The sequence below is a fragment of the Cajanus cajan genome, chromosome 3, assembly GCF_000230855.2.
Source record: "Cajanus cajan strain Asha chromosome 3, NIPB_CcT2T_4, whole genome shotgun sequence".
Taxonomy (NCBI): domain Eukaryota; kingdom Viridiplantae; phylum Streptophyta; class Magnoliopsida; order Fabales; family Fabaceae; genus Cajanus; species Cajanus cajan.
In genome coordinates, this window is record NC_138519.1 from 40,967,181 (window position 1) to 40,993,862 (window position 26,682).

The 26,682-nt window shown below is 36.9% G+C and overlaps 2 protein-coding genes across 3 annotated transcripts; one reads left to right on the forward strand and one right to left on the reverse strand.

Moving 5' to 3' along the window:
* LOC145955761 (uncharacterized) lies at positions 1–3,983 on the forward strand. 2 transcript variants are annotated; one of them, XR_014432454.1, is made up of 2 exons: positions 1–120; positions 3,391–3,983. XR_014432454.1 is itself a non-coding variant. In XM_083070913.1 (2 exons), exons 1-2 carry the CDS (start codon positions 2,881–2,883, stop codon positions 3,426–3,428), a joined length of 351 nt encoding a protein of 116 aa, XP_082927039.1. In that variant the 5' UTR covers positions 1,957–2,880; the 3' UTR covers positions 3,429–3,983. The 2 variants fall into 2 exon arrangements, 1 of the variants encoding a protein (XP_082927039.1); XM_083070913.1 differs by lacking the exon at positions 1–120 and adding an exon at positions 1,957–3,193.
* On the reverse strand, positions 1,053–26,278 carry LOC109810207 (linoleate 9S-lipoxygenase). Its single transcript, XM_083070912.1, has 9 exons — positions 25,835–26,278; positions 24,715–24,998; positions 23,826–24,066; positions 23,086–23,427; positions 22,754–22,839; positions 21,103–21,192; positions 19,756–20,054; positions 18,837–19,100; positions 1,053–1,982 (listed from the first exon to the last, which is right to left on the reverse strand). The coding sequence occupies exons 1-9, from the start codon at positions 26,052–26,054 to the stop codon at positions 1,214–1,216; spliced, it is 2,595 nt and encodes an 864-aa protein (XP_082927038.1). The 5' UTR covers positions 26,055–26,278; the 3' UTR covers positions 1,053–1,213.
* Positions 26,279–26,682: the final 404 nt, after the last annotated feature.

Here is a 26,682-nt window from a genome sequence, read left to right on the forward strand (position 1 = left end):
TCAGATTTACATGAACGAGTTGCACTTATAGTTGCGGTTTTGCCGTCGTTGAAGGTTTCGACCTTCATATCGGGTTTTTGTCGGATTCAACAACTGACACTGAAAGGCGCGTAAGAAGAGGTTCGTCTTCATCACTTCACATCTGCAAATTTTCTCTTGAAATAATTTTATGGCAATTTTTTTTTTCTCTCAGTTTGAAAAAATGTCACAATTTTGCCCCTACCAACTTAAATTGCCACATCGGTTTAAGAAAATGGAGCAACATTTGCAATATTTTATAAATTAAGAGAAAAAAAAATGTTATGTACTTTAGTAGTTTGAATGGTGTAAGTTATAACAAGAGACAAAATTTTCAAGATTGTGTAAGGGACAAAAAAACGCAATTAAGCGGACAAGAAAAACTGTCATGCTAAAATCATAGAAAAAATATAAATGTTCGACTATTTTGGGTGGATTAAGGTGGAAGAAGAGAGATTATAAAAAAAGGTATTTAGGATAAATAATAGATGTTATATGTAAGGTAATGAAAAATGCAGAGAGAGAAAAAAATCAAATGAAAGTGAGTTGCGAGAGAATGGAATATCTTAATAAGACTTCAAAAACATAATGCCCAAGTAAAATTTAATTAGCTTTTCCGAAGAAATTGTGATGATTCTTAGTGCGTGTTTGGATTCGTGTGATTGATCCACGTTTTTTAACAAATTCAGGTCAATTTGATAGAAAAGTAAGGAATATTAACTTCTCATTTTCATGTTTTTTTACCTGAGTCAAGAGCTTAAGAGCTCTGTACGTAGAACTAAACACGCACTTATGCAATTAGTAAGTTTAAATACTTCACGTATTTGTGTGAATCTTGAATTTTTTTTTCAAGAAATGATTATTTCCTCAGAAAATAAAAGCTCATTCACAAGATTTGTTCGAATTTGTTGCTTGTTATTCCTTTCACGTTTAGTTCCTCTTGTTGTATAGAACTATTATCATCAACAAACAAAACTTACAGTTTTTGAATTATTTTTAGTGTTATAATTTTCCACCAAAATTAGAGTTTCACTGTAATTAATGTAATAAAGATTTTCATTAGATATTAGTTCTACTTATAGATTGAAACTCTAATTTTAATTAGATAACACACCTAAAACTCTTAATCAAATGAATCTAAGTTTTATCCATCAACAAAAGCACACTTTGTTGCACAAAAAGCAATAAAAATAAGTCAAATAGATATGCTACTTGTTATCCCCCTTCCTGTTGTTGAGGCAGCAGAACTAGATGTGTCAGGGTACAAGAGAGTGTACTCAATGTTTGCAGGGCCACGTCTATTCTTAAGCTTTGGGTCCCTATTCCTTTGCATGATCCTTGTTTGAATCTCCTTTAGTTCTTGTTTGAACTCAGCAAACCTATTCTGAATCACCTCATTGTCTATCCACCCTGGTGATTGCTGGCAACCCAAGTAGACTTCATCACAAGTGTGCCTTGAGAGCACATCCACCAATGCCACTGCAAGGCTCATCTCAAACCTATCAGGTAGCATCTTGAGGAAGAACTTATCTGGGTCCTTGAGGAACTCACCAAACTCCACTGTCCCTTCTTGAGGGACAAACTTCCTGCATAGTGTGGGGCGGTTTGGAGGGAAACCATTGTATGCATATTGGCCATAGTTTAGAGATGCATGCTTGGCAGAAGCAATCCATATGAGGGTTGTCAATGCCTCCACAAGGTTTGAGAGTGTTGTCATTTGGTACCACCATGTGTCATTGTGTTTGTCACTGTGGCCTTGTGTTCTAATCTCTGACCACCAGGCTTGAAGTTCAATATCAGCCTCAATGGCCTCATCGTCTTTGTAGAAGAATGAGCAGAATTCTTTGACCCACTCTTTAATGGCAACCCATATTTCAAGTCCATCAGTGGCATAGGGATAGTCCAGCAACAGAACCTGAATCCCAGTGGGGTTATTCTTGTCTGTATCTTCTACAGCCATGCCCCTGCAAAATTAATTGTTGTTGGATTAGAACATGCATGAATGTGAACAGTCAAAGTATTAGAAACATGATATTTTCTCACCCCTTTTATTGCACCTCTTTTTCACATTTGCATTTTTCTTAGGCTAAATTAAGGTTAAACAATTTACTTGATATATTTAGTTGTCTCCATTTTAGGTTTTAATCTCTATTTGAGACAATGTAAGTTTTAGTCCTTGCACATGCATAAAAATTAAATTTTGATTCTTGTCATTGACACTAGAAAAGTTTCTAGAAGTATAAAACCGCTACAAAAACTTTCTAATGATGATAAACTCGTACAAAAAACTGTGTAGGGAATAAAACATTTTTTTTTTTACCTTTTTTGTATAGGAACTAAAACTTAAGATGAGGACGATTATAGGGATCAAATGAATAATTTAACCTTAAGTTAGATATTTGACTCTATCAGACCCTCTATTAAATTAGTTATTTACTATCTTTTCATACAGGATTTGATTCTTAAATTGTTGGAAAATCTTAAATTTCTAGAGATTCCGAGATATCCGAGATATCCGAGATATCCGAGATATCCGATTTAAGTTATCTGGAATTATTTGATTTATCTTTTGAGTTATTTTGTTTCAGATTAGATAAGATAGTTTTTTGATAAGTTTTGATTTGATAAGATATTTTATTATCTTCTTGTTAGTTCAGTACGTTGTAAAATGGCTATTTAAAGGTCATCTCTTATTCAATAAAAAATACAGTGAGTTGCTACGTTCACCCACAACATTAGTATTACCTCGTCTCTCTTATTTTTTTTCTACAAATTGGTATCAGAGCTTTATGCTCTGAGTGCCGAGTGTGAGAGGAAAATAGTGTGCGCCTGTGAAGGGGAGGAAAGAAGAAAGAGAGAGTAATGGCGAAGGTTGTTAATGGAATGACCGTACCACAACTGTCAAAGAAAATCAATTATGATAATTGGTGTTTACAGATGAAGACCCTGTTGGGTTCCCAAAGTCTATGGGATATAGTGGAGAAGGGGTTTCAAGAACCCGAGGAGGACGAAGACCAATCTGTGGCTCAGATTGCCGCATTGGAAAAGACACGAGTGAAGGACAAATCGGCTTTGTATTTTTTGTACAATGCCGTGGATGAGTCAGGCTTCGAGAAGATTGCAAACGCTGCATCTTCAAAGGAAGCATGGAAGATCTTGGAGGTTGCGCACAGAGGTAACCACCGTGTCAGACAGATGATAAGTGTCTAATTAGCTTGATTTAACATTCATTTGAGACACTTATCTAATAGTTTTTGTGTTGTTATTAATGTTATTTTGATTTATATAGGCATGGAATCAAAGAGATACTCTTGATCAATGTTAGCACATAGAATAGGAAGCCTTTGATCTAATTTTGTGCTTATTTTGTAGGAGTTGAAACCTGGAGAAGAATGGCTCAGCCATTCTGAGGCGCTCAGCGGAATAAGAACAGAGAGTTTCCACAATGAAGGCGCTCAGCGGATCATATCCGCTCAGCGAATTGGTCCCTGGAAGAAAAGGAATGCTCTCTGCCTCCAATCCGCTCAGCCATTTCCAATCCGCTCAGCGGATTTCATCCAGAAATGTGAAGGTGCTCTCTGCCTCCTATCCGCTCAGCGAATAAAAGGCGCTCAGCGCCTAGGTTCCTTCATGGTGAAGAATTCAGGTTTCTTCATGGTGAAGAACTCTCAATCCGCTCAGCCGTTTCGAGGCGCTGAGCGGATTCATATCTCTCTTGCTTACTCTGTTTTCATATATAAGGAAAGAAAGAGAGAGAAAGTGGAGACTGACATGAGAGGAAGAAAAAAACAGAGTACTCTGGAGTTCGTGGGAACGCGAATCTTCAAAGGATCTTCTTCTTCTACCTCTCAACTTGTAACTTGGTGATTTCTTGTAATATGGAGAGCTAATCTCTAAGTTTGGGATTGATGTAGTCATCAAACTCCTATGTATTTCTCTTTGATTCATATATATATATGATCTGTTACCCTTTGTTAGTGATTTGTATTCCATTCTTAATGCTTAGATAAACTGATCACTTATCTTTGATTTTGGATTTAGAATTTAGTTGGAAAACATTTTCTGGATCTAGACTTGAGTCAAATCACCTATTATTTTTAAGAGCCAGGGATGGTCTTGATCTTAATAGTTGTAACAAGTTCTGATTCGTAATGCGGAATATTGAACTAAATGAAGTGAGGAATCATTCATTGAGTTGAATATCCCAGAATTTCTTATGCCAAGGGATTGGGTTTGAATGAAAATAGAGAATGCAATAACAATGAGTAATGGAAATTTTAGAAAGAATCAATAGGAATACATAGGAGGGAGATTGATGAAATCAAATCCCAACTGTTTCTTATATCTGTTTTCTTTAAATCAAATTACTCTTTGGTTTCTTGAAGTTGGAAAATCATATATCTCAAATTTGAATATGTGTAACTATTCCAGTTTTAAATTTATAAGCATCAACTAATATAATAGAAATCTAAGTTATCTCACAAGTCCCTGAGGTTCGACAACCTTTTATTTTTACTACAGAGACTTGGGTGCGCTTGCCTATTTAAAAATCTTAACAAGTTTCTTGGCGCCGTTGCCGGGGACTTGTGTCAAGATAGTTGTGATTTCTATTGTACTAGTTGGAGCTTATTGTATATATTGTTTAGTTTTCATTTTGTTGAATATATTCTTTACCTGTTGTTCTAACTTTTCTGTTTAAGTCAGTCTTTGTATGCGAGGAAAAATTCCCGCTGAGCAGCTGTTATTTGATCCAGAGATTGAGAAAACAGCTAGGAAAAATAATAGCAGAAGAAGGCGACAAAGGAAGCTTGAACAGGAGAGACGGGAACAGGAGGGTACTTCCACTTCAGTTTCAGCTCAACACTTTAATTCTGAATCAATGGCTGAAGAAGGACCAGGTGGTCATGGACCTCATCATCAGCCAAGGAGACTCCTTGGAGAATACAATCATCAATTGGGTCCTAGGCACTTTTCCAGTATAGCTAGACCAGCTAAGGGGGTGGGGATGAAACCAGCATTATTATCTCTCATCACTACCAATCAATTTGCAGGGATGGACCATGAAGATCCCTACACACATCTGTCAACTTTCTATGAGCTTATTGGCACTATGGGCATTCCTGGAGAAGATGAAGAAGCGGTCTACTTGAGATTATTTCCCTTCTCTTTGACAGGAAAAGCGAAGACATGGTTGCAGGCTCATCCAAATCAGAGCCTAACTAGATGGGAGGACGTAGAAAGGAAGTTCTTAGCTAGATTCTTTCCTCCTTCTAGATATATAAGTGCCAAATCAGCAATTGCAACATTTTCTCAAGGCGCTGATGAACCTTTGTGTGAGGCCTGGGAGAGATATAAATCCTTGCTGAGGAAATGCCCAAATCATGGGTTTGATGATGTTGCACAACTCAACATGTTCTGTAATGGGTTAAGGCCTCAAACAAAGATGTTATTGGATGCTTCTGCAGGTGGTTCTATGATGATGAAAGATTCTGGGGAAGCAATCACTATTATTGATGCTTTGGCAGCCAGTGATTACCAAGCTCACCATGACAGGAGCCAACCTTCCAAACGGGGAATTCTAGAATTGGATACTCAAAATGCAATTCTGGCTCAGAATAAGCTTCTTTCTCAGCAGATGGAAGAGATAAGGAAACAGATGTCCAAACTTCAAGTAGGATCATCTTCACGCTCTCAACAAGTAATGAGATGTGATTTTTGTGCAGGTGATCATCCAAATGGGCAATGTTCTATATCTGAATCAGAACAGGAGGAGGAAGTTAATTATATGAACAATCCAGGAAGGCAAGGGAATTTCTCTGGTAACTATAATCAGAATCAAGGCTGGAGAAATAATCAAAATCAGTACTCTGGGTGGAAACAAGAAGCAGGACCATCACAAAGGCAACCTCCACAAAAGCCATATCAAAATCAGTCTTCTTATCAGCCAGATAGGTTGTCAAAAATGGAGGATGCTCTTACACAATTTATGCAGGTTTCCACAACTAACCAGAAAAACACTGAAGCGTCTATCAGAAACCTGGAGGTTCAAGTGGGGCAGCTAGCCAAGCAATTGGCAGATCAACAAAGCAAAAATTTTTCAGCTAATACACAAGTCAATCCTAAAGAGCATTGTCAGTCAATTACAACTAGGAGAGGCACTGTGATAGGAAAAGGGATTGGTGATAATTTGAGAGACAATAATGGTGGAGAAGAAGAAAAAAAGAGTGGAGTTGAGTTAGAAAGTGAGAAAGGAGTGGAGTTGAATAATGAGGCTGACAAAAATGAAAAAAATAAAATAGAAAGTCAAAAAAATGAGAGTAGAGATGGAGAGGTGAAGGAGGAGAGTAAGAAGAAAGGGAAAGAAGTTGTTAGGCCTCCTCCTGTGAAGAATTTACCTTACCCACATGCTCCGTCAAAGAAAGACAAGGAACGACAATTTGCAAGGTTCCTTGATATAATCAAGCGGTTACAGATCAACATACCTTTTGCAGAGGCCTTGGAACAGATGCCATCTTATGCAAGGTTTATGAAAGAGCTTCTGACAAAAAAGAGGAAGTTGAGTGAAGATGGAACAGTGGAGCTAGAGGCAGGTTGCAGTGCTATAATTCAGAAGTCACTTCCACAAAAGTCTAGAGACCTAGGGAGTTTTACTTTGCCAGTCACTATTGGCAATGTTTCTCTGGGGAAGGCATTGTTGGACTTAGGAGCCAGTATCAATCTGATGCCTTTGTCTATGTTACAGAGGATAGGCCAAGTAGAGGTGAGACCTACCAGGATGACCCTGCAGCTGGCTGATAGATCCATAAAGTATCCTCATGGTATTGTTGAAGACCTCTTGGTGAAAGTTGATAAGTTTTGGTTCCCAGTTGATTTTGTTATCATGGATATGGAGGAAGATTCTGAAGTTCCTCTTATTTTAGGACGACCATTCATGAAGACAGCCAAGGTCATTATTGATGTTGATGATGGCAAACTCAAGGTTAGAGTTCAGGATGATGAAGTGAATTTTAATGTATTTGAAGCCATGAAACATCCAAGTGATAAGTCAGGCTGCTTCAGAGTGGATGTGATTGATGAGCTGTGTATGGAAGCTCAAAAGTCATTCTCAGTAGCTACACCATTAGAGAAAGCACTGGTTAATGCAGTCAGTGAAATCAATGAGGAGGATGAAAAAGAAATACAGAAGTGTTTGGAAGAGCTGGACAAAGCAAAGGAAATTTCTCCTAGTTCAACAAGTGTTCAAGATTTAAACAAGGAGGAAAAGTTTCAACCTCAGAAATTAGAGTTGAAGCAATTGCCAAGCCATCTCAAGTATGTCTTTCTTGAAGCAAATGGTGGCAAACCAGTTATAATCAATAGTTCCCTATCTGTTGAGGAGGAAAAGAAGCTAATTGAAGTTCTGAAGGCTAATGAAGGAGCTATCGGTTGGACGCTGTCAGACTTGAAAGGTATTAGCCCTTCATATTGTATGCACCGGATCTTGATGGAACAGGATTATAGGCCTGTAGCACAACCTCAAAGGCGCCTCAATCCAACAATGAAGGAGGTGGTCAGAAAAGAGGTGATTAAGTTGCTTGAAGCTGGCATGATTTACCCTATCTCCGATAGTGCATGGGTTAGTCCTGTTCAGGTGGTTCCTAAGAAGGGAGGTATGACGGTCGTGGTGAATGATAAGAATGAATTGATCCCTACACGGACAGTCACTGGTTGGCGGATGTGTATTGATTACCGGAAACTAAACCAGGCCACAAGGAAGGATCATTTCCCATTACCCTTCATGGACCAGATGTTAGAAAGGTTGGCAGGTAAGGCATACTACTGTTTTTTGGATGGTTATTCTGGTTATAATCAGATAGCAGTGGATCCGAAGGACCAAGAAAAGACAACATTTACATGTCCTTTTGGTGTGTTTGCATATAGGAAAATGCCATTTGGATTATGTAACGCACCAGCCACATTTCAAAGGTGCATGTTGGCCATCTTTTCTGATCTTGTTGAGAAGTGTATTGAGATTTTCATGGATGATTTTTCTGTGTTTGGAGCATCATTTGATACATGTTTAGAGAATCTCAACACTGTACTGAGGCGGTGTGTTGAAACTAATTTGGTGCTTAATTGGGAGAAATGTCATTTTATGGTGACTGAAGGAATAGTGCTTGGCCACAAGATCTCTGAGAAAGGTATCGAGGTGGATCCAGCTAAAGTGGAAGTCATCTCTAAGCTTCCTCCACCAACAAATGTAAAAGGGATTCGAAGCTTTCTTGGACATGCTGGATTCTATAGGCGTTTCATCCAAGATTTCTCAAAGATCGTCAAACCGCTTAGCAATCTCCTTGTTAAAGATGTTAAATTTAATTTTGATGATAATTGCTTGGCTGCTTTCTCACTTTTGAAACAAAAACTGTGTTCGGCACCCATAATCACTAGTCCGGATTGGAATTTTGGTTTTGAATTAATGTGTGATGCGAGTGATTATGCAGTAGGTGCTGTACTAGGACAAAGGAAAAACAAAATTTTTCATGCCATACATTATGCGAGTAAAGTTTTGAATGAAACTCAAATGAATTATGCAACCACAGAAAAAGAATTACTTGCAATAGTGTATGCACTTGAAAAATTTCGTTCTTATTTGATTGGCTCAAAAATTACTGTGTTTACTGACCATGCAGCAATCAAGTATTTGTTAACTAAATCTGATTCCAAGCCAAGGTTAATAAGATGGATTTTATTGTTACAGGAATTTGATTTAGAGATAAAGGACAAGAAAGGCTGTGAAAACCAAATTGCAGACCACCTTTCCAGATTGGAAAATGATGAGGTGACCATACTTGAAAGTGCAATCTATGAAGAATTTCCAGATGAAAAATTATTCTTGGTGCAGGAACGACCTTGGTTTGCCGATATGGCAAATTTTAAAGCAGCCGGGGTCATTCCAGAAGATTTTAATTGGCAGCAAAGAAAGAAATTCTTAAAGGATGCTACTTATTATGTGTGGGATGATCCTTATTTATTTAAGATTGGTGCTGATGGTTTGTTAAGAAGGTGTGTTTCAGGTACAGAGGTCAAGGATATCTTGTGGCACTGTCACAATTCACCCTATGGAGGTCACTACAATGGAGATCGCACAGCAGCAAAGATTCTCCAGTCTGGATTCTACTGGCCTACTATCTTTAAGGATTCTCATGAACATTGCAAGAATTGTGATAAATGTCAGAGAACTGGTGGAATTTCCAAAAGGCATGAGTTACCATTGCAAAATATTCTTGAAATCGAAGTGTTTGACTGCTGGGGAATTGACTTTGTAGGACCACTTCCTTCCTCTTATTCCAATGAGTACATTCTGGTTGCTGTGGACTATGTTTCTAAATGGGTGGAAGCTTTAGCAACTCAGAAGGCTGATGCACGAACGGTGATCAAGTTCTTGAAGAAGAACATCTTTACTCGATTTGGAACACCGAGAGTGCTCATTAGTGATGGTGGTTCTCATTTCTGTAACACACAGCTGAAGAATGTGTTGCAGCACTATGGTGTGAGACACAAGGTAGCTACACCTTACCATCCCCAAACGAATGGACAGGCAGAGGTTTCCAATAGGGAGTTGAAGAAAATTTTAGAAAAGACTGTAGCCAGTTCAAGAAAAGATTGGTCTTTGAAATTGGATGACACATTGTGGGCTTACAGGACAGCATACAAAACTCCAATTGGACTTTCTCCATTTCAGCTTGTCTATGGGAAAGCCTGTCATCTTCCAGTTGAGTTGGAGCATAAGGCCTATTGGGCATTGAAAGCATTGAATTTTGATTTGAAAGCTGCAGGTGAAAAGAGAAAGCTCCAGTTACATGAGCTTGAAGAGATGCGGTTACAAGCCTATGAATCATCACGGATTTATAAAAGCAAGGTCAAGTCTTATCATGATAGAAAAATTATCCAGAGAAACTTCCAACCAGGTCAACAGGTGTTATTGTTCAATTCCAGGTTGAGATTATTCCCTGGAAAACTCAAGTCCAAATGGTCAGGCCCTTTTGTCATCAAATCAGTTAAGCCATATGGGGCAGTAGAATTGGAAGAACCAAACTCTGGAAGATCTTGGATGGTGAATGGCCAAAGAATTAAGCCATACTTGGGTGGTGATATTGAGCAACTCACCAATGTCACTCATCTCATTGATCCATGACTTCAAGAAGTGTCAAGCTAATGACAATAAAGAAGCGCTTGCTGGGAGGCAACCCAGACGTTATGTTTTTAAAAGTGGTTTGATTATTTAGTATTGCATGTTTAATCTCATATGTGTGATGTTTTAGGGAGTGAGTTTAGAATTTAATGCTTAAAATAAATTCAAGAATATTGTGTTAGATTATGCATTTTCTTTGATGTTCAATGTGTGTTTGTTTTGATGGAGTAAAGGAAGAATATTAAGGAATTTGGGATCAAAACTGAGCTAGAATAAGAATTGTATAATTTCTGATCCAGGACTCAGTGGCTCAGCCCCTCTGAGTGGCTCAGCCCTTTATATCAGTCAATAATCAGATGAGTCCCTGGAGGTCAGGCGCTCAGCGCTTGATAGGCGCTCAGCGCCTCATATGAGGAGGGGTTCTGGAGGCAAGGCGCTCAGCGCCTGGGATGCGCTCAGCGCCTGGAAGGAGAAAACCCCTAGAACTCTCTGGAGCCAATTGGCTCAGCGAAATTAAGGCGCTCAGCGCCTGGGGTTAGTGATCTCTCTGGAGCCAAAGCGCTCAGCGCTTCCCAAGCGCTGAGCGGATGAGTTACGGGTTTGAGCCTTCATTTGAATTAAAACCCACTCAGCCCTTTCCTATTCTAAACATTGAAAGAGCCTTTCCTCCTCCCTCTTGCTATTTTTATTCTCACTTGCTCTCAAGTTCTTCTGATTCCTTAGTCTTTTGTGTGCTTCCAAAATCATCATCTCAAATCCCAGGTATGCTCATATACATTCTTCTTTTGCGCCAACCCTTGGTTGTTATTCATGAAATACATTCTGCTGCTTTGCCCTATTTATGTTAGTTAGGATTTGGTTATTATTTTGTTCTTGAAATTTTGTAATCCAATGGTTTGCTTTTAAAGATATATGTCTAGGGTTTGAAATTGCTGCATTCAGGTTCGTACCTTATATGTTAGGGGCATAACTCTCTGCATTCCAAAATCAGGGTTTGAATTTCACTGCCATACATTGTTAAGTTTTAAGTATATTTTGGCGTGGGTTCCATAGCCATGGGTTTTAAAAATGATAGTTCAGTTTCAACTTCTGGAGCAAGGCGCTTAGCGCTTCCAAAGCGCTAAGCGGATAGAGGTCAGAAACCCTTGATGGCTTAAAGCGCTCAGCGGATAAGAGGCGCTGAGCGGATGGAATGCAGAATCTCATGTTCTTTTATTGCATGAATTAACTGAAATTGTCTAACATTTATGGTTTGCTCTTGTTCTGAATGAATTGCAGATGGGAAAATCAAGACCCACTCATGAGATTTCAGCCAGTAAAAAGAGGAAGGGGGCTGCTTCTTCAAATCCTCCTCCACATGATTCTGACACTGAGGAGCCTACCCATTCACCTGTGGCTTCAATCCGTTTGGACAGGAACAGATTCATGACCAAAACTAAGCAGCAGCGATATACTGAGTTGGAGCCTCGCCAAATAGTTGCTGAAAGACGGGTGGAGTTGGAAGCTGGAGAATATATGGACTTCCAAAGGGAGCTGACTCGCAGGAAATGGAACAAATTGGCTACTCCTGAAAAGAAATATAATGAAGAGATCATCAAGGAGTTTTATGCCAATGCTTACCCGCTCCAGAGGACTGATCAAACTAGAAACAGCTGGGTCAGAGGCGCTGTGGTCAGTTATTCTAGGGATGCCATTCAACAGTATTTGGGTAGTCGTGATGTTATAGGAGGTGATGGTTTGGATGAATTTGGCCGATTGAAGAAAGCCCATGCTTTTAATGCGGACAAAATGGCTAAGCTGTTATGTTTGCCTGGATGTACATACACAGTGGGACTCACAGGTAACCCAGTTTCATTCCTTAGGAAGAACTTGACTACCACTGCACGTATCTGGCAGAATCTCCTATATTGTAATGTGTACTGCATCACCCACATATCTGATCTAAACATGCCCAGAGCAACACTTCTTTATTCTATTTTGCAAAAGACAGAGGTGGATATACCTACAATTATTTCAGATGAAATACACAAGATCGTGTTATCTTCTCCGTCTTCAACAGGTGTTTCTAGACCTTTGGGCTTTCCAGGTTTAATTACTGGGCTATGTTTATTCAGTGGTTCTCGTTTGCCTGGCAATTTAAATAAAGCTCTCCGACCTCCCATCAATGCTGCATATATTAAAATACATTGCAAAAGTGAGCAGCATGGAGATGCTTCACAACCTCGACCCCAGAGGCATGGGCAAGGCTCTTCTTCTTCCCAAGTACCTGCTCAGGACTTCATGGCTGCACACTTTCATCACATAGAGCAGCAGAATCTGGCCAACCATCTGGCACTGATGTCACTCAACACTAGCATGTATCATGCCCATCAGCAACAGTTTCAGGGTGGCCCTCCTTTCCAATGGCCATCCCCAGAGGCATTTCAGCAACACTTTTATTGGCCTGGGGACAGTCCACATTTTGAAGGAGGAGAGGATGAGCAGGAGCAAGAAGGAGGAGATGGAGCTGAAGGAGATGACCATGATGATGAGGACATCTGAGGGTTTTTGTGCAGTTTATTTTGTTTCGTTTTATTTATTATCAGTATTGTGCATATTATTTTGGATACATTAGTTGCTTGCTTTGGTTTAACTCAACTGACAAATTTTTCTAGAAAGTGCAAATTTATGATTCCAAGTTTTCAATGATCAATATTTTCTAATCTGGGAAGTTACATTGTTGCACAAGTGGTTACAATTTTGACTTTGATTGTGTGCTTCAAGTTTGTTCAAGTGAAGTTGAAATGATTCTAAAGTTGTTGATGTTAGGGCACTTAACCAAACCGTGTGAGTGAGTGAGCCAAATAGTTAAAATACAATCTTGGAGAGTCATCACTAATTCATGCGGTCAGTTTTGTTTGAGTCTCTCATTAGTTACAGTTATGCTATGCATGAAATTTCTAAGGCAGTTGTTTAATTTAACCAGTAGCCAAAAAAAAAAAAAGCCAACCCATGAATCCTTGAACATAAAATCTGACCTTAAACAGAACCCCTAAGCTCAAAATGGAAAACCATGATTGTCCTTAGCCTTGTTGGTAAGAGACATTTTTATGAAACAAGTGGGTTTGAACCAAGTTGGGGGTAGTTTGCATGGAGAGATCATGTGGTTGAAGCTGGATTGTATATCTCTATTACAGTGTATTATTATGTATATCTCTTAAAAAAAAATATATATATATATAAAAAAAAATCTTAAAAAAAAAAAAAATTGAGTTAATTTTGTAATCAAGGTTCCTTGTTATCATTCCATTAATTTGTGCAATATTTCAAAAGAGAACGAACCAGTAAGTCATTCAAAGAGGGATGAGGTATAAAGAATCAAGAGAATTCAAGCTAGAGCAAGGATTTGATTAACCATATGAGTGAGAATGTCTCTTGTCAAACAGGCTTTCAGATCAGATTCCCAAAGAAAAACCAAATCTCTGATAGCCAGGCCATGTTACAACCCTCTTAAGTCCTTAGTAATTCATGCTTAGTCTTAACAATAGACTTGTGAGAGACAGGTAACAAATCAGACTTAGCTTGTTTGGTGCATGAAAGGAGAGAAACACTCATCTGCACAATATACTAAGAGAGTTATACACTAGTGAGGAAATTTGAGTGCTCTTGGCTGAAAACAATGGAAGATGATTGGATATTTTCCTTGAGTGTGCTTGAGGTTCACAATGTTTGTCATCAATTGGGTATCAATTGTTGTAGCAATCACTCACTGGATTTTGAAAAATAAGTTCATTGTATTCTGTGAAATCATGAAAAATGTATTGATATATTTGTTGGGTGAAACTTTTGTATTCACTGGAAAGATGAGTCAGTCATATTATTCTCAACGAAGATTGTTGTTTGAGGACAAACAAATTTCTAAGTTGGGGGTAGTTTGATAAGTGTCTAATTAGCTTGATTTAACATTCATTTGAGACACTTATCTAATAGTTTTTGTGTTGTTATTAATGTTATTTTGATTTATATAGGCATGGAATCAAAGAGATACTCTTGATCAATGTTAGCACATAGAATAGGAAGCCTTTGATCTAATTTTGTGCTTATTTTGTAGGAGTTGAAACCTGGAGAAGAATGGCTCAGCCATTCTGAGGCGCTCAGCGGAATAAGAACAGAGAGTTTCCACAATGAAGGCGCTCAGCGGATCATATCCGCTCAGCGAATTGGTCCCTGGAAGAAAAGGAATGCTCTCTGCCTCCAATCCGCTCAGCCATTTCCAATCCGCTCAGCGGATTTCATCCAGAAATGTGAAGGTGCTCTCTGCCTCCTATCCGCTCAGCGAATAAAAGGCGCTCAGCGCCTAGGTTCCTTCATGGTGAAGAATTCAGGTTTCTTCATGGTGAAGAACTCTCAATCCGCTCAGCCGTTTCGAGGCGCTGAGCGGATTCATATCTCTCTTGCTTACTCTGTTTTCATATATAAGGAAAGAAAGAGAGAGAAAGTGGAGACTGACACGAGAGGAAGAAAAAAACAGAGTACTCTGGAGCTCGTGGGAACGCGAATCTTCAAAGGATCTTCTTCTTCTACCTCTCAACTTGTAACTTGGTGATTTCTTGTAATATGGAGAGCTAATCTCTAAGTTTGGGATTGATGTAGTCATCAAACTCCTATGTATTTCTCTTTGATTCATATATATATATGATCTGTTACCCTTTGTTAGTGATTTGTATTCCATTCTTAATGCTTAGATAAACTGATCACTTATCTTTGATTTTGGATTTAGAATTTAGTTGGAAAACATTTTCTGGATCTAGACTTGAGTCAAATCACCTATTATTTTTAAGAGCCAGGGATGGTCTTGATCTTAATAGTTGTAACAAGTTCTGATTCGTAATGCGGAATATTGAACTAAATGAAGTGAGGAATCATTCATTGAGTTGAATATCCCAGAATTTCTTATGCCAAGGGATTGGGTTTGAATGAAAATAGAGAATGCAATAACAATGAGTAATGGAAATTTTAGAAAGAATCAATAGGAATACATAGGAGGGAGATTGATGAAATCAAATCCCAACTGTTTCTTATATCTGTTTCTTTAAATCAAATTACTCTTTGGTTTCTTGAAGTTGGAAAATCATATATCTCAAATTTGAATATGTGTAACTATTCCAGTTTTAAATTTATAAGCATCAACTAATATAATAGAAATCTAAGTTATCTCACAAGTCCCTGAGGTTCGACAACCTTTTATTTTTACTACAGAGACTTGGGTGCGCTTGCCTATTTAAAAATCTTAACAACAGATCCGACTTCAAACTCTCCGAGGAGAGTTTGAGTGTTTGAAGATGGAGGATAAGGAACAAGTATCCGAGTACATAACTCGGGTGGAGAAGTTGGCTAACCAACTCGGAAGGAATGGGGAGCCAATGCCAGCAAGTTGAATTGTGGAGAAAATCTTGAGATCATTAACAAATGATTTCGAGAGTATTGCATGCGTAATTGAGGAGTCAAAGGACTTGTCAGTTCTCTCAGTGGAAGAGCTCGCTGGGTCACTAGAAGCCCATGAACAAAGGAGGAGGAAGATGAAGGGTACTCTTGATCAAGCATTACAAGCGCAACTTGATTTGAATGAAACTCGGAACACCCAGGGCCGAAGATCAAGTGGACAAGGACGAGGTGATCAAGGACGAGGTAGAGGACGAGGTGATCATGGAGGTGGACAAGGACGAGGTGATCGTAGCCAAGGAAGTCAGCCGAGGTCCGAGGTGGAATGTTATAAGTGTGGCAAACTTGGCCACTACGCAAAAGAATGCAGATCGGCAAATTGCTACAACTATGGCAAATACGGTCACATAGCAAAGTATTGCCGAGCTAAAAGCCGAAGTGAAGAGAAAGAGAAGAATCTTCTCACAGAAGAAGAGGACGAGGAAGCAGGAATTTTGATGATGACGCAGAGCTCGGAGACCAAGCTACGTCCGAGTTGTGCCTCCGAGGATGAGCTAAACTTGAGTTGCGTGGAGAGATCAGTAGTTGAGCTTCCAAGCTCAGATGAGAAGTCAGAAGCCGAGCTTGATTCGAGTTGCTTAAACAACTCGGTTTGGTATTTGGACACTGGGGCGAGCAATCATATGTGTGGAGAAGAGAGTTTCTTCAACGAACTCATCAAGGTGAAGGCTGGATTCGTGTCATTTGGAGATGATTCCAAGGTTGCGGTAAAAGGGCATGGAACCATCAAGTTTATGCAGAAGGATGGACGAGTTGGAGAAATAAGAAATGTCTACTACGTTCCCGAACTTAAGAGCAACATCTTAAGCATGAGGCAGATGATGGAGAAAGGCAACTCGGTTCTGATGAAGGATCGAGTGCTTTATTTGAAGGACAAGCATGATCGTTTAATAGCCCGAGTGGAGATGAAAAAGAATCGGATGTATAAACTGAAGCTGAACATCATTCAAAATAAGTGTTTAAAGCTGGACGTGAAGGATGAAGCAATAATGAGGCATTCTCGTCTTGGGCATTTAAACTTTGGAGGTTTGGTCGAGTTATCAAGGAAGGAGTTGGTGCACGGACTGCGTGGTGATAAGTTTGACAAGAAGTTTTGTGTACTCGGAAAGCATTCAAGAACAAGTTTTCCGAGCTTGTCCGAGTACAAAGCAAAGGAGCAAGACATCTACAACTCTACTGACGAGTTACATGTAGTGTGTCTATTGACAGGAACAGAAGATATAAAGTTTGAAGAGGCGGTACTTGATGAGAGATGGAAGAAAGCAATGGATGAGGAGATCGGATCAATTGAGAAGAGTGAGACGTGGAAGCTGACAGATTTACCCACAGGAGCTCGGCCAATTGGTTTGAAGTGGGTATACAAAAGGAAGACAAATGCAAATGGCGAAGTGGAGCGCTACAAAGCTCGTCTTGTGGCGAGGGGTTATAAACAGCAGAAAGGCATTGATTATGATGAAGTTTTTGCACCCGTGACAAGGATGGAAACGATTCGATTACTACTGTCCTTAGCAGCTCAGAATGGATGGAAGATACAACAAATGGACGTGAAGTCAGCATTCTTGAATGGGGTGTTGGAGGAAGAAGTCCACGTGGAGCAAACTCTAGGGTACATGAGGAGAGGTGAAGAGAAGAAAGTGCTGAAGCTCAAAAAGGCTTTGTACGGTTTGAAGCAAGCTCCTCGAGCATGGAATGAGAGAATAGACACCTACTTCAAGAGAAATGGTTATGAACAATGTCCGTATGAACATGCTCTCTATTTAAAGAAGTGCAAAGGAGATATATTGTTCGTTGCTCTATACGTGGATGACTTGATATTCATGGGAAGCAAAGCTGAGCTAGTTGAGGAGTTTAAAGAAGTGATGAAGAGGGAGTTTGAGATGACCGATTTGGGCATCATGAAGTACTTTCTGGGTTTAGAGGTGGACCAAAGAGCAACAGGTATTTTTGTGTCCCAAAAGAGGTATGCCGAGGAGATTTTGAGCAAGGCAAAGATGCTGAATTGCAATCCAGTTTCTACTCCCATGGAACCTGGAACGAAGTTATCTAAAAATGGAGAGGCTGAAAGAGTTGATGCAAGCAGGTACCGAAGCCTAATCGGAAGTCTAAGGTATCTGACAAGTACAAGACACGACCTGATGCTAAGTGTGGGAATTGCAAGCCACTTTATGGAGGATCCGAGGTATTCTCATTGGAAAGCATTAAAGAGAATACTAAGGTATGTGAAGGTGACGATGTCACTTGGACTGTGTTTCACTAAGTCGGACAACTACCGACTTATTGGGTACTCGGACAGTGATTGGTGTGGAGATGTGGATGATCGGAAAAGCACAGCTGGGTACGTATTCTTCATGGGAAACTCGGCTTTCACTTGGCTATCAAAGAAACAACCAATCGTAGCTCTATCAACGTGTGAAGCCGAGTATGTAGCAGCATCTTGGAGTGTCCAACATGCAATTTGGCTTAGAAACTTGCTAAGAAAACTGGAAATTATGAAAGCTGAGAAAGTGTTGATCCGAGTAGACAACAGGTCGGCAATCGAGCTAGCCAAGAATCCAATCAATCACGAAAGAAGCAAGCACATCGACGTCCGATTTCATTTCATCAGGGAAAAGGTGAAAGAAGGAAGCGTGGAGCTCGAACACGTAGGAAGTAAAGAGCAAGTAGCCGATATCTTTACAAAACCATTGCCGACAACAACATTTCAGAAGTTAAGAAAGTTACTCGGAATGAAAGAAGAAGGAGAAATTTAAGATTATGGGGGAGTTTTGTTGGAAAATCTTAAATTTCTAGAGATTCCGAGATATCCGAGATATCCGATTTAAGTTATCTGGAATTATTTGATTTATCTTTTGAGTTATTTTGTTTCAGATTAGATAAGATAGTTTTTTGATAAGTTTTGATTTGATAAGATATTTTATTATCTTCTTGTTAGTTCAGTACGTTGTAAAATGGCTATTTAAAGGTCATCTCTTATTCAATAAAAAATACAATGAGTTGCTACGTTCACCCACAACATTAGTATTACCTCGTCTCTCTTATTTTTTTTCTACATAAACGAGTGTCACGTATAGGACCCAAATAATCAAATTAACAATTTTTTTACGAATCACAATTTTTATTATGAAAGTTTAAAAATTGTAAAAAAAGTTGGCAGTTGCTGATGTACCTTTTGAGTAGATCATCAGGAAGTCCTTGTTCATTGAATCTCCATTCCTTATAGAGGTCACTAGATATCTGCATGCAGATTTCACCAGGAAATAATATTCGCTCAAGAATTCCTCCTGAGTTTATAAGGATGAGTCTTGCCAAGGCATTTATGTGCATGGTGTCTTTGAAATGAGGATTCAACAACCGGTGTATAGGATGCATAACACTTAGCCTTCTTTTGGTGGCAATGATAAATGGTTCAACAACTGCATGGGTGTATAACCTGCAAAAGTTTTCATTACAGAATACTTAAAATGCCAAAAGTAACGTGGAAGTAGAGAAAGTATTAGTTGTTAAAGAGTTTCTATTTATTCTTTTTTTTTTTCTTTCTTGTTATCCCATGCATTCCCTTTTATTTTATTTTTTTGTTTTGCGTGTGAATTACTTAATTTCTTTACAGTTCATTGTTTTCTCTGATAAAACAATATTTCTGTAGCTTTTGAAGGCTCAATGATTCAACATACAAAGTGTCCTTGGATTTAATTTCATTGACAAACTCAAGAAATATTCATTAGCCTCTAGCATTGTTCCTATGTGTAATGCAACCAAGAAGAATGCCAGAAATCAATATTAGAAAAGGTAAAGCACAACCATTTTTACAAATCCTGATGATGCACCTTAAATTAGATAACAGAAAAGGGCAAAAAACCTTAAAACATAATTAATCCACTTCACTCTTTTACATACTTAACCTTTATATCTATCAAAAGAAATCCTTTTTTCTTTTCTTTCTTCTCACTGTGTCGCTTTATTTTGATAAAAAAAAAAAAAAAAAGGTAATGTAAAACAAACATTTTTCTAGAATATATGTCGAGTAAAAACTGAGATATTAGCACAGGAACTTTAGTAACTGCGGTTGCAGAAAGATTTTAACTCACCAATGGCTAATTAGTTGATGGTAAACAGCATCATTAGCTAAAACATGAGCTTTAGCAAGTTGCCAAAGTGCTGCTTGTGTTCCCTGCTTGGCTGGAAGAAAAACTCTATTGATTTCAAGGTGAGGAGATGGGCCAGGCAAGCTAAGTTCTATTGTCAATGGCTTAAGCATGCCATCACTCCTTAAGAATAGTAGAGTCCTGGATGCATAAGCACATACCCCATTTGCATTTATTCTGTTCAAATATGGAATGAGATAGTCATGGTGGTCCAATATGAATATTCTTCCCTGTTCCATTGCCTACAGAATTTTGTAAGGAAAGAGGACAACAAATAAATGACATCCCATTGAAGAAAAAGGACCATAAACTACCAGTCAATTAAGCTAAGATGCTTTAAAAGTTTTGCTACTATAAATATTACATGCATGCAGAAAGTTTTAAGTGGTGTTTGAATTGATAGACTGAGATGGAGTGGAACAATACTATGTTAAATGTTTTTAACATATTGTTTAAAATAGGTTGGAACGGAATGATACTATGTTTCAATCCATTCTATCTAATACATCTATTGTTCTTCTCTAATTTAGAAAAATTATTAGATAGTTCATGACCACCAAATGTTTATGGTCTCAATCAATCTCTACATGTCATGAATTTAAGTTTTCTTTTTAAATTTATGAGAAGAAAATTAATAACATTTAATTATATGTCATATAGATACCAATTAGAGATCATGTAATTCAAAACCACCTAATTGTTTTTTTCTAATTTATTTAATATCCATGAATTTTGCTAATGACTAATCTCAAGTAAGTTTGCAAATTAGATTTTCAGGATTTTCAAATTGTTTGCAAGTCTAAACATAGGCATTCTCTTTTAAGTATTTAAAACACAATTTTTCCTTTTCAATTTTGATCTCTCAATTTCTCTACAAGTTACAATATTTCTATATTTTTTTTTAAGATTTCCACAACTAACCTATAATGAAAAGAAGATAATAAAAAAATAAAAACACAGAAGGTTTCTAAGTTTGACCTGCTTAGCAAGATTTGTACATAAAGATCACGACGTAACTATTCATCTCATGACTTACACTTTAAGTGATTCCTGTGGCACATATCTGAACCATTTTACATATTGTTTGAACAGTGCTTAATAAGATTAACAAATTTCATTTTAATTTTTTAATTTCTGAGTTCGTGGAAGGTTAAAGAAAATGGAATAGAGTAAACATTTTGACTAAAATGAGTATTTACTACTTCCAGATTATTTAATATCTCCCAGGAGAAGTGGAAAAGAAAAATTGATCATCTCAAATGTCAAAATTTTCGGACTTTTGTTACTTACTTGTGAAAGTGTCCATCCTTCTAGCTTCTGTTCTATGATTGATTGTTTAATTGAACTATCTATTCCGAATTTGTTTTGAGGTGGGAATGTCTGAAAGGAAAATTGAAACCAACAAAAATTAGCAAAAATTGAGTCTAAGTACAATTTTGATTACACGACTACAGAACTAACAATCATTAGACTGGTTTTGTTGCTGTAGTGATGAAGCCTGGCCATCACGCTAAAGCTGAACTGAAACTCATTTGCCATGTAATTTTTCTAAATAAACTTTAAGACGGTGAGAAAACTATGATGTATTACATACACGCGTTGTATATTCTTTCAGGGTCATTATATGCAAGCAAGAATTTTGATTTCTAAACTTTGGCCGGTACACTCATCTTAACCTGATCAGTTCAGAATTTATTTTAGAATCAATAAATGTATCATTGTTTTTGGAACATGTTTTTACCAATATTGTTGTTTTTCATTTCATTCCTACATTCTAAGATGTCGAGGTTGAAACTGCTTATTATAATATAGCTTATTAACAAGGATGGAGCCAAGGGGGGACCTACGGGTGCCACGGCCCCCCAACAATTTTAATTTTTTTTTATATACATATATATTACTATATGGCACCCCCTATTTTTAATATAAACTCATATGTATAATTAAATGAATAACCCAAATTTATTTTTTTATTCAACTTTTGGACTTCTGGTACGGCCTGCTATGTGGTATCACTTTGGAATTTTTTTTTTTTAAAAAAAATGTAGCGCCTCATTTGATCATTCCAATTCTCGGCCCCCCAGTATTGAAATCCTGGCTCCGTCCCTGCTTATTAACAGCATGGATAATGAAACTCTTTGGTTGGGTGTCAGATGCAAGTATGCAACGTTATAGCTGATGTTCCCAGGATGGTTAAATCAACAATCACTTCATAGTTTAAGTTGTAATTTGTCCTTCATGCTTTGGTCAAAGAAAATTTTAATTGTGGCAGATTATTTGCAACCTTTAATTTGCTTCTAGTGTTAATCTTGAAACCCTCTAAAGAGAAAAATTATGAAACAATAATTTCAATCAGGTTGTGTGCTTACTGCAAGAGATGAAGAACATAATAGTATCAGTATTGTACTAATGAAGCATGTTATGAATTTCTTCTATATCCAAATATAATATTTCAAGTCACTGTGTAATGTAGAAAAATATATCATTATACTTTGTTCAACAATGCTGTACAACTATTTCTAAAGTAATGGATCAGTTTGTTTAATTTTTATTTTTTTTTCTAAAAGTGCTTTTTAGTAAAATAAACACTTTTTTTTTTTTAATGTTTGTCTAAACTTTTTTTTTTTTTTTTAAGTAAACAGTTTTTTTTTTTTTTGGTTTTTTTAAGAAGCAACTTCTGTCTGATTCTTAAAGAATTAGTTTTCTTAAAAATATTTGTTTAGAAACACTTAATTTTAAGTTTAAACAAATAGTTTCACTGTTTTGCTTTTACTTATTTGTGTCTATAATGGATGTTTAACCTATGACTTCCACTCCAATACGTGATCCTCTTGTTCTCCTAAGGAGATGAAGGCAAGATCAGAATGGCTCTATTATACATCTATAACATAGCATATTATTTCTAAAGCCTACTTCATAAGTGTACGAAGTACCATAATACCATTAAGCACTGGATTCTGGTGGGGTGAGTTCCTGCAAGCATTTGCCGTCCAAACTCCATATCATCTTTCCAAGCCCATTCATTTTCTGAAAAGAAAAATATCTCAGAAAACAATGTCATAAAATAATTTAGCATAGTTAGTAGCTCTGATAGAACACAAATTGTCTTTTCTTCAATTTAAGGGGTAAAAACTGGGAGACCAAATGTACAATTTTCTAATGAGTTACCTTTGCCACCTAAGACTTTATTATACAATTGATCTCCTAAACTAACTAAAATTGCATCTGACTAACTGAAATATTTACATACAAATGGTATAAAGACTTTTTTACCAGATATGATTTGAGGGATAGGTAATTGCCCGCGGTTTTCCTTGATTGCTTGAGTTATTTCCTTTAAGTGCTCAACAGGTATTAGTTTCTTCAAGTTTTCTATCATCCATCCCTCTATTGTCTGGTTCCTATTGCTAGAGAACATGTCAAGTATCTCTTCCAAAGATTGAAAATTTGCAGAATTTTGTCGTGGATATAATTCTGACTTTGGTGATAAAAAATGTCCCATAGCATGGACACAATTTGATTTCAACTCCTTCATTTTGTTGGGGCCAAATCTCTCATCTGATGGAACATATATGTTAAAGTTCATTGGTTGTGGCCGGATCTCACTTGATGGACCTAACATTTTCCATGGAGACATAAGAATGAAGGAATGAGAATCAACTCAAAAAGCTGCTAGATTATTTTGCAGACATGATGAAACACATACCCTTTAATTTCTAAGGACTATATTCTTACTTAGGTTCATTTTCCACTGGGGTCCTCCAATCACAAACGCAAGGCAGAAATTACCAAATCAGAGGATGGAATTTGAAATGTTAAGCCTAGACTGTAAAACGAATGTATTTTCTAAGAGATTCCACTCTTTTAAAGTGAGAAAGTAAGGGTGTATCCACCTTTGATTCAAAAGTTCCTCATAAACTTAACCAACCTTAAACCAAGTGTGTTAAAGCATGGTTCATCCCAAGAATGATTTCTACCTTGAACTGAATTTAAGGGAAAAGTAAATTATGTACCTGCTGTACTATGTTTTCGACCTGTTCTTCCTCTACGAGGATATGGATACAGCCTTGAGCCACCGAGGACAGGTCTAAGGTGGTCTGGACCTTTGTCAGGATCACCAAGGTCATTATAGTAGTCATAGTCATAGATTCTTTCCCATTCCTTTCTTTCTCCCATTCCGTTACCCTTCAATCTATCAAGCTCCTCCTTTCTTAGTTCCACTAGTGAACTTGGTGTCTGACTTGGAAGGTAGCACTGTCATGATCACATAGGAATGCAATTTCATGTAACACAAAAGTTGTCACTAAAACAAGAAAAGAAGGTTAAGCCAATCATTTGGTCCCTATAAGTGACACTCATTTCAGAGTCAGTCCTCAATCCTCAGTCCCTTTTAGTCCCTTTCAAGGCTTATAGAGGGACTAAAACTTAGAGAAACTAAGGGCCTATTTGATTCCCTTCTTATTTTGGTTTCATAAACTATTTTCTAAAAGCATTCCACACAACTTAGCAACTCATTCAAAATCTCAAGTTTTGAAAACTGTTTCCAGAATGGGTGTTTTAAAAACCCAAAACAGAAACATTTGGGAAATACTTTCTCATCTTCTGTTTTCTCTATTTCACACTCTATGCGTTACACCACTTTCCACCAACTAAGCAACCTTGTTTAGTTAATTCATGGACATAGTTTACGCATTGTTCTAAAACTAACAACTAAAAACTATTTTACACTTGCAAGATTTGAATTCTGTTGAACCAACATTATTTTAACATTAACAAGAATCGATCTTGAAAGTACCAAGTTGATCTCGTGTCTCAAGATAGGTCTTACCACCATTGGGTCGTAAGTGTCTCCTATATGAACCAAATGATTAGTTTAACCGGAAAATAATAGATATGACATACTCTATTAGAGAAGAAGAGTCTATCGTATTTGGTCTTCTTGATAGGATATATCCAGGAATTGCAATCAAAGTGAATGATGCGAGTGTTAGAAGTCTCAATAGATGCAGACTGAAGGAAGAATTTCTTCTTATGCTGGTTTTGAATCACAAAAGCTCTTGGAGTCCCAAAATGCAAGTCAACATGTATCTTAATTTTATATGTCATGGTTTGTGCATCATGGCTATGTTTAATGCTCTCACCCGATTTGAAATAGGCTTTCTCGCTCAACTTCCCTTTACCAGTCTCTGTCCAATGCAACACAAAGTTGAAAACATTATGTTTCCTGTGTTGAAACATATCCTGAAAATATAATAGTAAACCATGCAATTTGTACCAGTCTTCATATTTTCTCCTTCTAAATTTAATAGTAAAACAAGAAGAATGATTTGAATATTTTTTTTCTCCTAAATATCATCCATTTTTCATTTGTTTTCTTATTTTTAAATAATCATAATCTAGTCTTTGTATTTTCCACATAGCTCTTCATCATCTTGTTGAGATTTTGTTTAAATATGTTTAGTTTAAAAAGAGGGAATAATTTAGTTATTTTTAAGAACATGTTATTTATATTTGAAATATTTAGATTTAATTTCTTTTTATTATTTTAGGATTTGTTTCTTCTTTTTATAGAATAGGATAGTATCGATATCGGTATTTGAATTTTGTGTTTACGTTTTACTTTATATATTTAGAGATCATGAAAATAAATACATCATTCTTCTCTTGAAATCACACCTAGAAACTAATTTTTTATACAATAAAAAAATTATAATTTTGAAATTTACTACCATAATTATGTAAATTATTAAAGCTCATTACTCCTGATACGTTTTCCAGATAACAAAAGATAATAAAGAGATTATATGTAAGGAAATTTTTGCCAAGATTAAATTACAACACAAAAATAATAGATTAAAATTTATAGCACATGTTTGGTTCAGCTTTTATGGATAAATGCTTGCTTATTTTCAAAATCTATCTCATAAAGTTAACAAAAATGAGTGATTATTTCTCGTGATAAAAGGATCATTGACCAATTAATGTTATAGTATGTAAAATGTAAATTAGAAGGTGTACTTACCAGGATCCACATCAGTCCCACTATAAATCTGAACACAAACCAATTTTCCAGGTATTGATTTGCTTTGGTTGTATGTGATCACAAACTTCCCCTTGAGAGTTAACTGTTGGGTGGCTTGGCATATAGGATTTAAATTATTCACAATTCTGGTTGTGACAGAAGGAGAGTGCTGTTTGGTCACACTACTAGAAGGTTTTTTAGGCGTTCCATTAAGATTCATGTTTCTTTCTTTTCTTACTTTGTGGATGTTTGTTTCTCTGTCTCTAACAAAAATCTGTAATGATAGGATTGGTATAAGCCATAGTGATCAAAATTCCCCCTAGTTTGGCGGAGTTCTTATACTTGCCTTCTTGTTAGTAACATAGCATCTGATACGTTGCTTGTTTCACCATGTGGTTTTCTTGAGGCCAGGGCATGAGTTGGTATACTACATGGAATTATACTGCATTTTATTCGACATACAATAGGACCCATCAATTTTTTTGAATAAATATTTATTATTTAAGCACCATTAAGAAAAATAATTCTTAAATATACTTTCCCTGTCAAATGTTGCTTTGGCAATATATTACCAAATGTTGTATATACTTCATGTTGTAAAAAATTTTAATAACATTTTTACATAATTAGGCAACATTTTTTAAATGTCATCAAAGTAGTATTTTTGTAACATTTTAATGATGTTGCTAAATTTTTGTTAATTTTATAGAATAATTATTAATTTTTATTTAGATATTACTATCAATTATTATATTTTTATGCCTCTTAAACTCCTAGGACTTCTTTAAGAGAAGATTAAAAACATTTTTAATTAGTCATCACTAATTATATATCAACTATCAAAATTC